The sequence below is a fragment of the Cyprinus carpio genome, chromosome B13 (genome assembly GCF_018340385.1).
Source record: "Cyprinus carpio isolate SPL01 chromosome B13, ASM1834038v1, whole genome shotgun sequence".
Classification (NCBI taxonomy): Eukaryota; Metazoa; Chordata; class Actinopteri; order Cypriniformes; family Cyprinidae; genus Cyprinus; species Cyprinus carpio.
The window spans coordinates 26,745,383-26,757,866 of record NC_056609.1 but is presented as its reverse complement, the minus strand read 5'-3'; the positions used below and the strand labels follow the sequence as shown (position 1 = coordinate 26,757,866).

Below are 12,484 nucleotides of genomic sequence, written 5' to 3'. Positions count from 1 at the left end.
TTTTTGTGTCACTCTTTCGTTGACTGTTTGAAGAAGCCTGTAGTACATTTGTTTCAGGATACAATATCAGTATGTACCCTGTTAAAAAGACACTTAGATTTGTATGAGTTAAATTTAAAGGAAATGCAGCTGCAAACATACTTTGCACGTTTGAACGTGTCTGAACACGTGGTTTACACTGAACCAGGTTTAAAGGGTTAGTCCACCCAAAAATGAAAATCAGCCCATAAATTACTCACCCTCGAGTCATCCTAGGTGTATATGACTTTCTGCTTTCAGACGAATCCAGTCGGAGTTAAATTAAAAATTGTCTTTGATCTTTCAAGCTGTTTAATGGCATTCAGTGGGTGTTGCAGTGCTTCAGTCCAAAAGAAGGGAAATAAAAAGCGCCCATCCATAATAAAAGGGTCCACACGGCTCCAGGGGGTAAACAAAGGCCTCCTGTAGCGAATCGATGCGTTTTTCTAAGAAAAATATCCAAATACAAAACATAACAACGTAGCTCACTCCAACATTAGTACATTGAAAAAAACAGCTTTCTTACAGGATCAGCCGGTGAGTCTCGTGAAAACCAGCGTTTGTTTACAGGAGCAAAGGAAAACCAGTCTCTTCTTTTGGCTTATATCGAAATCCCCTGACATTTTTCTTTACAAATCCTCATTTGTATTTCTAATTAGTGACCATTGTTTTGTTTTGATCTCTCCCCTGCACTTCCGTGTGCGTCACTTCTGAGTGGCGCATGCACAAAGCTGACCTCATACGTCAACCGCCCGGAGCTGCTTCTGTGTACAACAGTGAGCGCAAGCTAGATTAAATTGATTACTGCGTTTTCAATAAGGCTATTTTTCTTACAAAAACGCATCGATACGGATTTGTTCACCCCCCCCCCCCCCCCCCCCCCCCCCCCCCCCCCCCCCCCCTGGAGCTGTGTGAGACACTTTTTATTATGGATGGAAACCTATTACTTCAAATAACAATAAAATATTCACATAAAAAGAAGCGGAATGAAAGAAAACAGCTTGATAGATCAAAGACAATTTTTAATATAAACACCCGACTGGATTCGTCTGAAAGAAGAAAGTCATATACACCTAGGATGACTTGAGGGTGAGTAATTTATGGGCTAATTTTCATTTTTGGGTGAACTAACCCTTTTTAAGAAGATTAAGTACTCAAACAGCTGACCAGCATTAAAATGTGTCCTTAAGCAGAATTGGCTGTCAACAAAAGCTGAGAAACACTTATGCGTTGCTACAAAATGGGGTTGGTCAAAATGAAGAATCTTGCTGGGCAACAATCCAACCAGTTTCTGTCACGATTTGTGTCATGATAAGCAAGGCAGTTGATAAAATCAGCATTCAACCACTTGAGAAGCTGTAAGACTGCATTTAGTTAATATAAATCTACAATAAAAATCATTTTAGTGTCAGTCTGCTAGAGCTGTTTAGGTCTCAGTCGGTCCAAGTTTTTGAGCCTTCTACATTTCAATACGAAAAGCTGAAACGTAGCTTCTTAATACTGGTATGAGTTAGCTTAATATTGTATTTTTGTTTAATGCATATTTCAATTATTTAAGCCCCCGTTGAAGACTCCTTATAGTTTCTTAGTGAGCATAAGAGTACCTGAAATTATACTTCAGGTACTATTTCATCATGTAATTAATAGATATAAAACATTAGGCCTATATATTTTAGAGTACAAATTAGGGTCATTATATTTAAATAAACATTACCAAAGTTGACAAGATTTCTTGTTTTCATTTTAACTTGATATAGGCCTAAAATACTTAATACTAAAATACTAGTACGAAACCTCTAAAAGCTCCTGAAATCCAGGTCGATGAAAGTAATCTTCCTCAGCAGCACTCAATCGCAGCGGAGCCGCAATGATATTATCCCTCCTCCGTCCACCAGAGGCGCTGCAACATTAACACGTAGCGCGCGGAGGACACCTTAAAAACATCCGGTAGGTGTTTTTCTGCAGCGGAACAGAAGGATTAGTAGCTCTTAACAAATGTGTTTTTAACATATTCTGTTTAATGTTAAATACATATTTGACATATATTCAGTGGAATTAAGAGGGTTACCTTCTCGGTCTGGTTGAACCGGAGACAGATTGAAGCTGTATTAGTGTGGGTGAGCGTTTTTAACTTGCAGCTGTATAGTCAGACATATTCTCGTTATGCGTCAGTTTTCACGACGATAACATCACCTTTTTTTCTCTAATGTAACAATGCTTTATTTAATTTTTTATGACAGTGTTTATTTATGTGTATTAATTTAGTGTATAAACGTGTTAGTGTCAGGACACTTGATCATATTTTGTTATTGAATGTTCCTATGTTATATTACGCATCAATGTTATGTTCAGTTCATTTATGTATTCTTCTTCTTATTGTTAACCGTGTGTCGCATCAGAATGTATATAAATTTCATATTTGATTTGAAATTCTGATAATTTAATTGCATTTGTGAAATCGTATTTACCACGATCGAGGCTTTCAAAATAAGGCGAACCTATTAATATTTAGATTTTATAAAAGATGAACACTAGCAGTATGAAAAGTGGCAGATAAATGGGGGAGGAACTAATGTACTAAAACATATGATATGCAAACATAAATGTCCTGTCTAGTAGGAATACTCATTTTGTTTGTACAGTGAATCCATTGAAAATTTGAAAGGTTTTTGTTCTTTGTGATTGAGGTGTGAAGGTGTTGTCCAGCAGAGATCATGAGTGACAGTCATCCTCTGCGGCCGATGAGCTCCGCGTCGGAGATCGACCACCTCCATCTCCTGTCAGAGCAGCTCGGCGCTTTAGTTCCCGGTGAAGAGTACAGCGATGTGACCTTCGTGGTGGAGGAGAAGCGCTTCCCTGCACACAGAGTCATTCTAGCGGCCCGCTGCCAGTATTTCAGGTTGTTATTTGAGAGATGTTGCATGTCTATTGAGCCATTTTCTTGAGTGAAATCACTTATGATAGGAACAGAATCCATTTGGTACTATAATGAAGCTGGGTCATTCTATGAAAGAGGATACATGCCTTTTTATTTTTTAATCAAATTTTTTTGTGTGATTTTAAACATACAGGGACATAATATGACAAAGGTGATGCAGTAATTTGTTAATAAATTGCATTGGGTCATCTGAAGCTAAACTAATAGATTTTGGTTACACTTTACGATGCAATTCCATTAAATTATTGACTAACGATAACTAAAAATGACCATTACATTTTTTTAAAAGTATTTATTAATATCTGTTGAAGTTAATTAATATAAATATAACTGTTTATTGATAGTTCATATTATTTCAAGTCCATTAAATAAAATATGTACAGCTTTATTCATTTATTAATAAATGTTTAAATGAAATAAGATTAATAAATGCCTTATAAGTATTTTTAATTGTTAGTTCATGTAAATTGTTTGTTCGTATCCTAACTAAAGTAGGATATGATTATCAATTCGGAAAGCTAACAGGGTTAATGATCTTAGAAAGAGAATTTAATGCTGATACTTCTACAAAATACGCATTTTTATGTTTTCTACAAAAAAAGAAAAATAAAACAAACAAAAAAAAAAGTGACAAGATCTTTGTTTGCATTATAAAATTCAGCTATTCTTTGTTAATCATTTAGCTTCACTAATCATTGAGAGACACATTTTGTGTCAGTTCAGTTCAATAACAGGGTCAGTGTTGCAGAGAGATTTTGTAGAATGTTAATTTCTTGTAAATAAAATAGGCTTTTTTTCTTTGTCTTTCTTTGGACTCCTCAGGGCACTGCTGTATGGAGGGCTGAAAGAGTCCCGGGACCAGGCGGAAGTTCGGTTGGAGGAAACGCGTGCCGAGGCTTTTTCCATGTTGTTGCGGTACCTGTACACGGGCCGAGCCACCCTGAGTGAAGCCAGAGAAGAGACTCTGTTAGATTTCCTGGGGCTGGCTCACCGCTATGACCTCCAGCCACTAGAGGGCTCCATATGCGAGTTCCTCCGCACTTTATTGAGCCAGCGAAACGTCTGTCTGGTGTTTGATGTGGCTAGTCTGTACTGTCTGAACGGGCTGGCCGAGGCCTGCATGGCCTACATGGACCGGAACGCCACTGAAGTGTTGAAGTCAGATGGCTTTCTCACGCTTTCAAAGGTGAGTGATAGAGAATTTGATGGTAACACTTTATTTTAAGTTGTCCTTGTTACATATGTTACATGTACTTACTATTATAATAACAATAAATTATGCATAATTACATGCAAGTAACTCTAAGACATGTAGTTAATTAATATAACTCAGTACTTAAATGTGTAATTACTCTGTAAGAAGGACACCTTAAAATAAAGTGTAACCAATTTGACCATTTTAAAACACAATTAAGTTGGCTTAAGAAAGCCAACTTACTGATTTAGACTATTTAAACTGCTTCTTTTTCTGAGATTAAATTTAAAGTGTATTTCCTTCTAGAGTTTTCAAAATACAACCACCAAACTCAGCTCAGAACTTCAGACTGGGCTGACTCGAGTTGCTATATCTTGCTTACTATTTTCGTTAAACGGACGATCAAAAATATGAAAAGTTCCATAGACTTTCATTGAGAGCGTCAAGACTTATATAATAAGACTTCTTCCCCTGGTTTCACAGACAAGGCTTAAGCCTAGTCCCAGACTAAAATGTAAGTCTGAGCTGTGTCAATTGAAAGAAACTTGCACTGACTGATCTTAAAATATATCATTGCCTTTGCTCAAGTAATGTGCAAATGCAAGTAATGTGTTTTCTAAGGCACGTTTTGGAAAAATTACTTAAATGTCCTAATGAACTATGGCCTAATCCTGGCTTAGTCTAAGCCCTGTCTGTGAAACCAGGCCCAAGAGTGTTTAGGACAACTTGTTAAAGTGCCCCTGTTATGAGTAATGAAAGGTTCATTTTTTGGTTTTGGGAGTCCCCAACAACAGGTTGACATGCATGCAAGTCACTTTCATTGTTTTATAATTTGCATTTATTTTTACCTTACTTGTTTAACGACTACCGAACGATTTGCTCAACTATTAATTTTTCCAAACCCTGTCTTTGCGTGATGCTAATTTGCGGTGATTGGTCTCATTTTCATTTCATCTTGCCTGTAATGCCTGATAAAACAGCGTTTGTGAGCGCAGTGCTGCTTTGTGTACAGTGTTACCGGGGAAACCGCTATTTTTACTGCTCCAAAAGCAGCACCTAGTGGCAAAGAATGAATTTGCATTTTCATTCAGACCAATGTGAAAAGACCAACAAGTGGGCAGTCTATATGCTAATGTTTCATGTTGATGTCAACATGAAATAGCTTGGGATTCATTTTAAAAACGACTCATTTCAATGATTCAGAGTCGACTCTTTCTGTTGAGAGACAATAACTTTATACACAGTGCACTTTCAGTTTTAAAACTTTGCAGGATGTTTTCATTCACTTAGAGCTGTGTTACACACTGCATGAAAGGTCATTTTCAAAAATCCGTAATAGGGGCACTCTAAAGCAGGCTAACAATGTACTAAAACATGTTAGCAAAATGCTAATCATGCTAACCACATGCTAATCATATTAGAAACATGCTGTCAGCACATTGATCATGTTAAACATGCTAAAACACGTTAACAACATGCTAGCGATATGCTAATTGTGATAAAAACATGCCAGCAAAATGCTAATCATGTTGAAACATGCTAGAAACATGTTAACGGCATGCTAATCATGTTAAAACCATCCTGGCAACATGCTTATCATGCTTAAAACTAGCCAGCAGCATGTTAATCATGTGAAAACATGCTCTGAACATGTTAATCATGCTAGAAACATCTTAGCAACATGCTTATCATATAAAAACATGTTGGCAACATAGTAATCATTCTAGAAACATGTTAACAATATACTAACATCATGTAAATCATGTTAGAAACATGCTATTAATGGTAACCACATTAACAACATGCTAAATCATGCTATAACATGCCAACAATGTGCTAGCAACATGCTAACAACATGCTAATCACATTTAAGACATGTTAACAACATGGTATCAACATCTTATTTTTTAACTTTTAAATTTCAAACTTTTAGAACTGCTTCAAATGTTCAGGATAGGCTTTCTCAAGCCAACTTCAAAGTTTGTCTTAATTAACTTTTTTGTCTAGTTAAGATAAATACATAATATGTCTGTTTCCTTGTTTTCCTCTCTGCAGTGTGCCCTGTTGACCATTGTGAAGAGAGATTCCTTTGCTGCAAGTGAAAGGGAGATATTTCAGGCCCTCTGTCGCTGGTGTCACCACAACGGCGACGGCCCCGAAGTGAAGGAAGTGATGTCAGCAGTGCGACTGCCCCTGATGACCCTCTCTGAAATGCTGAATGTGGTTCGTCCCTCGGGCCTCCTCAGCCCAGACGACCTGCTAGATGCCATACAGACCCGCTCGGAGAGCAGAGACATGGACCTTAACTACCGCGGCATGCTCAGTGCGTTTACTTCCCTCTGCTTATCAGTCTGTAGATACATGGGTCAAAAACGAGACATCCCAGTTTGGTGTCCGCATCAAATTAAATTACAAAAGTGATTTTATATACATAGAAACCACATTAAATGCAAGTAAAGTGTCTGCTTTATTGTTTCCAATAATATTTGTGAAAATAAAATGTCAAAATATGGGTGAAATAATGTTCTATTGTTCCGTAACAAACAAGCTATGCTTATTCTGACCTGTGCTTATTAAAAAATGTAGCTATACAAAATTTTAGGTAGTACTTTATTTTAATGAACAATTCTCACTGTTAACAAGAATGCATATTAGAAGCATATTGCCTGTTTATTAGTACTTATAAAGCACATATTAATGCTCTATTCTATATGACCATATTTTAGATCCCTTAATCAAACCCATATCTAAACTTAACAGCTACCTTAATATTAATAAGCAACAAATTAGGAGTTTATTGAGGCAAACATCATAGTTAATAGTGAGAATTGTAACTGTGTCGAGTCTTTTAATGACATCTAATGATTCTGGTACTAAATATGCTTGACAAGATTACGATTTTTTGTTATATGAACTTTTGTGACATTTTAGTGGGTGGCTTCTGTAAATCATGATAAAAATGTATGATAGTCATTATTTTTTTTGCTTGGAAAAAATAAAATTAAACAGGACACACTCTAATGTATGGGAAAGAAACTTAATGTTGTGTGTTTTGATACTTGAGGTGGCAAGTGCTCTGATAGAGCAGAACATGTTTGAGCTGAGTTGGATCCCGAGGCAGAAGAAACTGAAACGGGTTCATCTGTTTCGGTGTGATAAAATGTTTCCACTGCTGTGCTTTGTGTGTTGTAGTCCCAGAGGAGAACATTGCCACTATGAAACACGGTGCTGTGGTGGTGAAAGGTGAGATGAAGTCTGCTCTGCTGGATGGAGACACGCAGAACTATGATCTGGACCACGGCTTCTCAAGACACCCAATAGAAGAAGAGGGACGAGCCTCTGGCATCCAGGTCCGCTTGGGTCAACCCTCCATCATCAACCACCTACGTCTGCTGCTGTGGGACAAGGACAGCAGGTAATGCAACACTAATGGGTTAGTTCACTTCAACATTTATTCACCTTTGTGTAATTCTAAACCCAAAAGAGATTCTCCATGCTTCTGTTTTTCATATAATGAAAAGGAATGAGAATAGATGCTGATGAGGTCCAGAAAGGCCAAAAACCATATGAACCATAAAAGTAGCTATATGAGATATGATTGCTTTGGATACAAGACACAAGAACTAATGTTAAACTTAGCGCAACATCTTCTTGTGGCTCATTTTAAATATATACAATATGCTTACTAAACTTTTTGTTACATGTTTGTTATACTGTTTTATGTGGTCTTTGTTATCTGTAGGTCATACTCGTACTATATCGAAGTGTCTATGGATGAGCTGGACTGGGTGCGTGTGGTGGATCACTCCAAGTTCCTTTGCCGCTCCTGGCAGCATCTTTATTTCCCAGCACGAGTCTGCAGGTAGAACCTGTTACACAAAACCAACTGGGCTTTGTTCATCTTTGAAAAACATTATTTTGTCATACTACTTCCTCTGTTGAAAACATCAAGACTCAGTTACATTAAAATGAAGGCAAGGCAAAAAAGACAAATTCAAACAAATAACCCCAGAAGAGAACATAATTACTGTGTTATAAGATGTTATAATGCTAACTGATGTCTGTGTTTGTGAACATTTCTGTTTTGCTTTTTTGTGAATGCAGGTTTATTCGTGTTGTTGGGACACATAACACTGTCAACAAAGTGTTTCACTTGGTGGCTCTGGAGTGCATGTACACACAGCGACCTTTCACATTGGAGAAAGGCATATTGGGTAATGTAGTTTTCCTAATTTCAGGAAGTTACAAATATTAGCTCGGCTCCTGAAACTCATCCCATGTCTCCCTGCAGTTCCCACAGAGAATGTTGCGACTGTGCAGGCTTGTGCGAGTGTGACAGAGGGTGTGAGTCGCTGCAGGAACGCCCTGCTGAACGGGGACACCAGCCACTATGACTGGGACTCGGGATACACCTGCCACCAGCTGGGCTCTGGAGCCATCGTTATCCAGCTCGCTCAGCCATACATGCTGGGCTCGATGCGGTACGAGAGCTCATGTTCAGTAAAAGTTAAAGGGATACTCCACCCCAAAATGAAAATTTTGTCATTAATCACTTACCCTCATGTCATTCCAAACCTGTAAAAGTTCAGTTCGTCTTCGGAAAACACAATTTAAGATATTTCGGATGAAAACTGGGAGGCCTGTGACTGTCCCGTAGACTGCCAAGTAAATAACAGAGTCAAGGTCCATAAAGGGTATGAAAGTCGTCGTCAGAATACTCCATTCTGCCATCAGACGTGCAATCTGGGTTATATGAAGTGACGAGAACACTTTTTGTAAGTGAAGAAAACAAAAATAATGACTTTATTCAACAATTCCTTTGTCAACATTGTCTTCTGAATTCCATTGTCTTCTCTGTGTCTCTCCATATCACCATATGCTGCATATGCTCTTCGCTGTTTCTACGTGTATTTAGCTTTGATTTGAAAGAAAACAGCGCATCCTTGTGGTGCCAATGATACAGAAAAGTATACACAGCATATGGTGATATGGAGAGAAAATATCCTAAATTGTTCCAAAAACGAACAAACCTTTTGCGGGTTTGGAACAACATGGGGGTAAGTGATTAATGACAAAATTTTCATTTTGGGGTGGAGTATCCCTTTAAAGGTTATAATTCTGTGTCATGTTGATTCCGTTTTAATTCCTTCTGTGGAACTTATAAAATAATGTTTAGATGATAATAAATTAAATTTACAGACTCTGTCTAGCTCAAAACATGTCTTAAAAGTATAAAAGTAGACAATATGACTTACATGAACAATAGGGCATGAAATAAACTGAATTTGAATCAGTTGTTTGCAAAAACCTGCTCTGCCACACATCTAATCTAATAACAGTGGAGACAAAAGCACTTAAAGTGGAAGTAAACGGAAGAAAAGAGGGCGAGGTAATAAACCGCAGCCAAAAACATAGCAACAAGACATGTTAACACAAGACTAGAGACTAAAATTACAGTCCTACTTCTAAAATAACGATTTATACAACATCTAGAAAAGTAAACAAAAGTAAAAAAAAAAAAAAAATTCTTTAAAATCAACTCAAATTCTCCTTTATATCAACATCAAACCTGTACAACAGTTTCTACACATCCTGATTTTTGTACCAAGGAATGGTTTTGCATTATACCCATGTTTCAGAACCCAAAACATTACTTCAAGTTGGATTTACCCTCAATATGCCTTTCAATCTTTGAAGTCTCAGTCTTTGGTTAAAACGTACCGACTCTGTGTGTTTATAGGTTGCTGTTATGGGACTGTGATGAGAGGAGCTATAGTTATTACGTGGAGTTGTCCACAAACCAGCAACATTGGGTGAGAGTTGTGGACCGCACTAAGGTGGCGTGCAGGTCAGTAAATGGTGTCTTTATTATCTCATTATTTGCTTGCATTATAATTTTAATGTCTTCTCTCCCCAGTGTTTACATATAATTGTAAGTTGATTCTTACATGTAATTCTTACAGGTCGTGGCAGACTCTGACGTTTGACAGACAGCCTGCATCCTTTATTCGTATTGTAGGAACTCACAACACAGCTAATGAGGTGAGTGATCTCTGTACACTCTCGAACGATGTTCTGTGACTCTATTCAGCTTCACGTAAAGGAGAAGTTCACCCAAAAATGAAAACTTGCTTAAAATTTACCCTCATGCCATCCAAAATGTAAAGGAGTTTGTTTTTTAATGGGAACAGATTTGGAGAGATATAGCATTACATCACTTGCTCACCAATAAATCCTCTGCAGTGAATGGGTGCCGTCAGAATGAGAGTCCACACAGCTGATAAAACATCACAATAATCCTCAAATAACATGACTGTAGTCCATCAATTAATGTCTTGTGAAGTGAAAAGCTGCATGTTTGTAAGAATCGAATATATCCTTAAAGTGTTTTGAACCCGTTATCCTCTTACATCAAAATCCACCAACATATTTGTTTTGATTTTTTTTTTTTTTTTTTTTTTTAACACTTTAAAGTAAAAAGCTTTTATTGATATGTTTCTTAAAAACACACAGCTTTTCACTTCACAAGACATTAATGGATGGACTGGAGTGGTGTGTATTACTTGTGGATTATAGTGTTTTTATCAGATTATGACGGCACCCATTCACTGCAGAGGTGAGCAAGTGATACAGTGTTTCGCCAAATCTGTTCAGATGCAGAAACAATCTCATCTGCATCTTGGATGACTTGAGGGTGAGTGAATTTTCAGCAAATATTCATTTTTGTGTGAACTATTCCTATAATGTTGCATTGATTGCAGATCAAATTACACGTGCAGTATTTGTCAAAATAATCACATTTTTGATTAAACTCTGCAGCACTAATGCAGTTTTTCCTCATGCTGTCTCCACTAGGTTTTCCACTGCGTTCACTTCGAGTGCCCCGCACAGGCGGATATGGTTGTTAAAGAAGGAAGTCCTGGGCCAGATCAGCCCAAACCAGAATGCAGCTCCCAGAACTCAGATTCACAGAACCTGATGTCCCAAAAACCCTCCACATCTCCACACACATAAGCTACAGATGATTTCTCCATGCCACTCACTTTCATTAAGTATGACAAGTCACACTTGAGATGCTCAGCTTAAAAGGATGTTCTCAAGGTTATGTGCTGCTAAAGAAAGAACTCTTTATATTTATGAGACAATACTTGAGCTGAATGTAACATGATAATGAATAGAATAATGACTGTCACATGCACTTGTTTTATTATGTTCAGAGAACTATAATAACCATAATAATAAAAGTATTACAGACTTAATGTTTTTGCGATACAGTCTCATTTATTAGACATCTAACAGTTGTTTAATATAGAAAAGTACACAACAATCCAGGTTACAATTAAAATCGCCATGAACTGCATTGGCACAAATATATGCAAAATTATTAACAGTATTGGTAGGTGGAATAGGAAAATTTACAATTTTAGCTTAACAACAGAGCTTAACAGTGATTTATATAGGTGTTTTTATTTTAAATGTTTAGTTTCTAAACATCTTGAATTTTGATGGTTTGAACTGTTTTGTTCATGTTTTTTTTATGTTGACAAACCAACTTCTGCAAAATATAAAAAATATAAAAAGCAATATTATGTTATTGCAGTATATTATGAAAGTTTGCACTGAAAAAAAAATGTAGTTTGATTGAACGTACAGTCGTTGACATAAACAACAAAATGTTATTGCAGTATATTATTTGCATTTAGCATCGTTTTTTTATTATCCCTTGCTCTCTCTGAACCACATAGCAATATTATGTTATTGCAGTATATTATTTGCATTTAGCATCGTTTTTTTATTATCCCTTGCTCTCTCTGAACCACGTTAGTACAGACTTGGGTTGGAGCCCACCAAATAAGAATCACTGGTTCTGTTCAGGATGCTCACAAATGAATATCATGTGAGTTTTGCTATAATGCAATCTAGAATTGGGGCTGATTTATTGTCAGGTGATGGAGAGAAACACAGACAATGAAACAGATCGAGACTCTTTAGTTAAATCATATATTAACACGCTTCCCTCTCTGAGGACATCTAATAAACACTGGGTTTCAATCAGACACGGAAGGGTGAGTGACACCATAATGCCACCTTCATTAATTAAGCAGCCAGGAACAGACGCACCCTATCAAACTTCCTCGTCGCAATTAAGAGACTTCCCCAAGGGCTGGAGAAAGATACAGACTGACATACAGGGAGTGTGAGGTTGAGTGGGACCCACTTAACCCTATAAAACCTACTTGATATGCAAGTTTCTTAGGCCACTAAATTATCAAAACCTTTCAAAAACCTGTTTTACACAGTCTTCCACTTGCATTCTGTTATAAGTTATTTCA

The 12,484-nt window shown here is 37.1% G+C and overlaps 1 protein-coding gene across 4 annotated transcripts; it reads left to right on the top strand.

Annotated features, from left to right (window-relative positions):
• Positions 1–1,867: 1,867 nt before the first annotated feature.
• Positions 1,868–11,410, top strand: LOC109072101 (BTB/POZ domain-containing protein 9-like). Of its 4 annotated transcripts, none has more exons than XM_042737484.1 (11): positions 1,868–1,965; positions 2,706–2,917; positions 3,779–4,142; positions 6,207–6,474; positions 7,344–7,566; positions 7,894–8,013; positions 8,256–8,365; positions 8,443–8,632; positions 9,892–9,999; positions 10,115–10,193; positions 11,007–11,410. In XM_042737484.1, exons 2-11 carry the CDS (start codon positions 2,733–2,735, stop codon positions 11,163–11,165), a joined length of 1,806 nt encoding a protein of 601 aa, XP_042593418.1. In that variant the 5' UTR covers positions 1,868–1,965; positions 2,706–2,732; the 3' UTR covers positions 11,166–11,410. The 4 variants fall into 4 exon arrangements, with proteins under 4 accessions (XP_042593418.1, XP_042593419.1, XP_042593417.1 ...); XM_042737485.1 differs by lacking the exon at positions 1,868–1,965 and adding an exon at positions 1,972–2,131 and having other exon boundaries at positions 2,714–2,917; XM_042737483.1 differs by lacking the exon at positions 1,868–1,965 and adding an exon at positions 1,972–2,135 and having other exon boundaries at positions 2,714–2,917.
• Positions 11,411–12,484: the final 1,074 nt, after the last annotated feature.

Excerpts from the sequence above, each read along its gene's own strand:
- LOC109072101 (XM_042737484.1), top strand. The coding sequence starts at position 2,733 with ATGAGTGACAGTCATCCTCTGCGGCCGATGAGCTCCGCGTCGGAGATC. Across the intron at positions 4,143-6,206 it reads GCTTTCTCACGCTTTCAAAG|TGTGCCCTGTTGACCATTGT; the intron begins GTGAGTGATAGA and ends TCCTCTCTGCAG. Across the intron at positions 8,366-8,442 it reads ATTGGAGAAAGGCATATTGG|TTCCCACAGAGAATGTTGCG; the intron begins GTAATGTAGTTT and ends GTCTCCCTGCAG.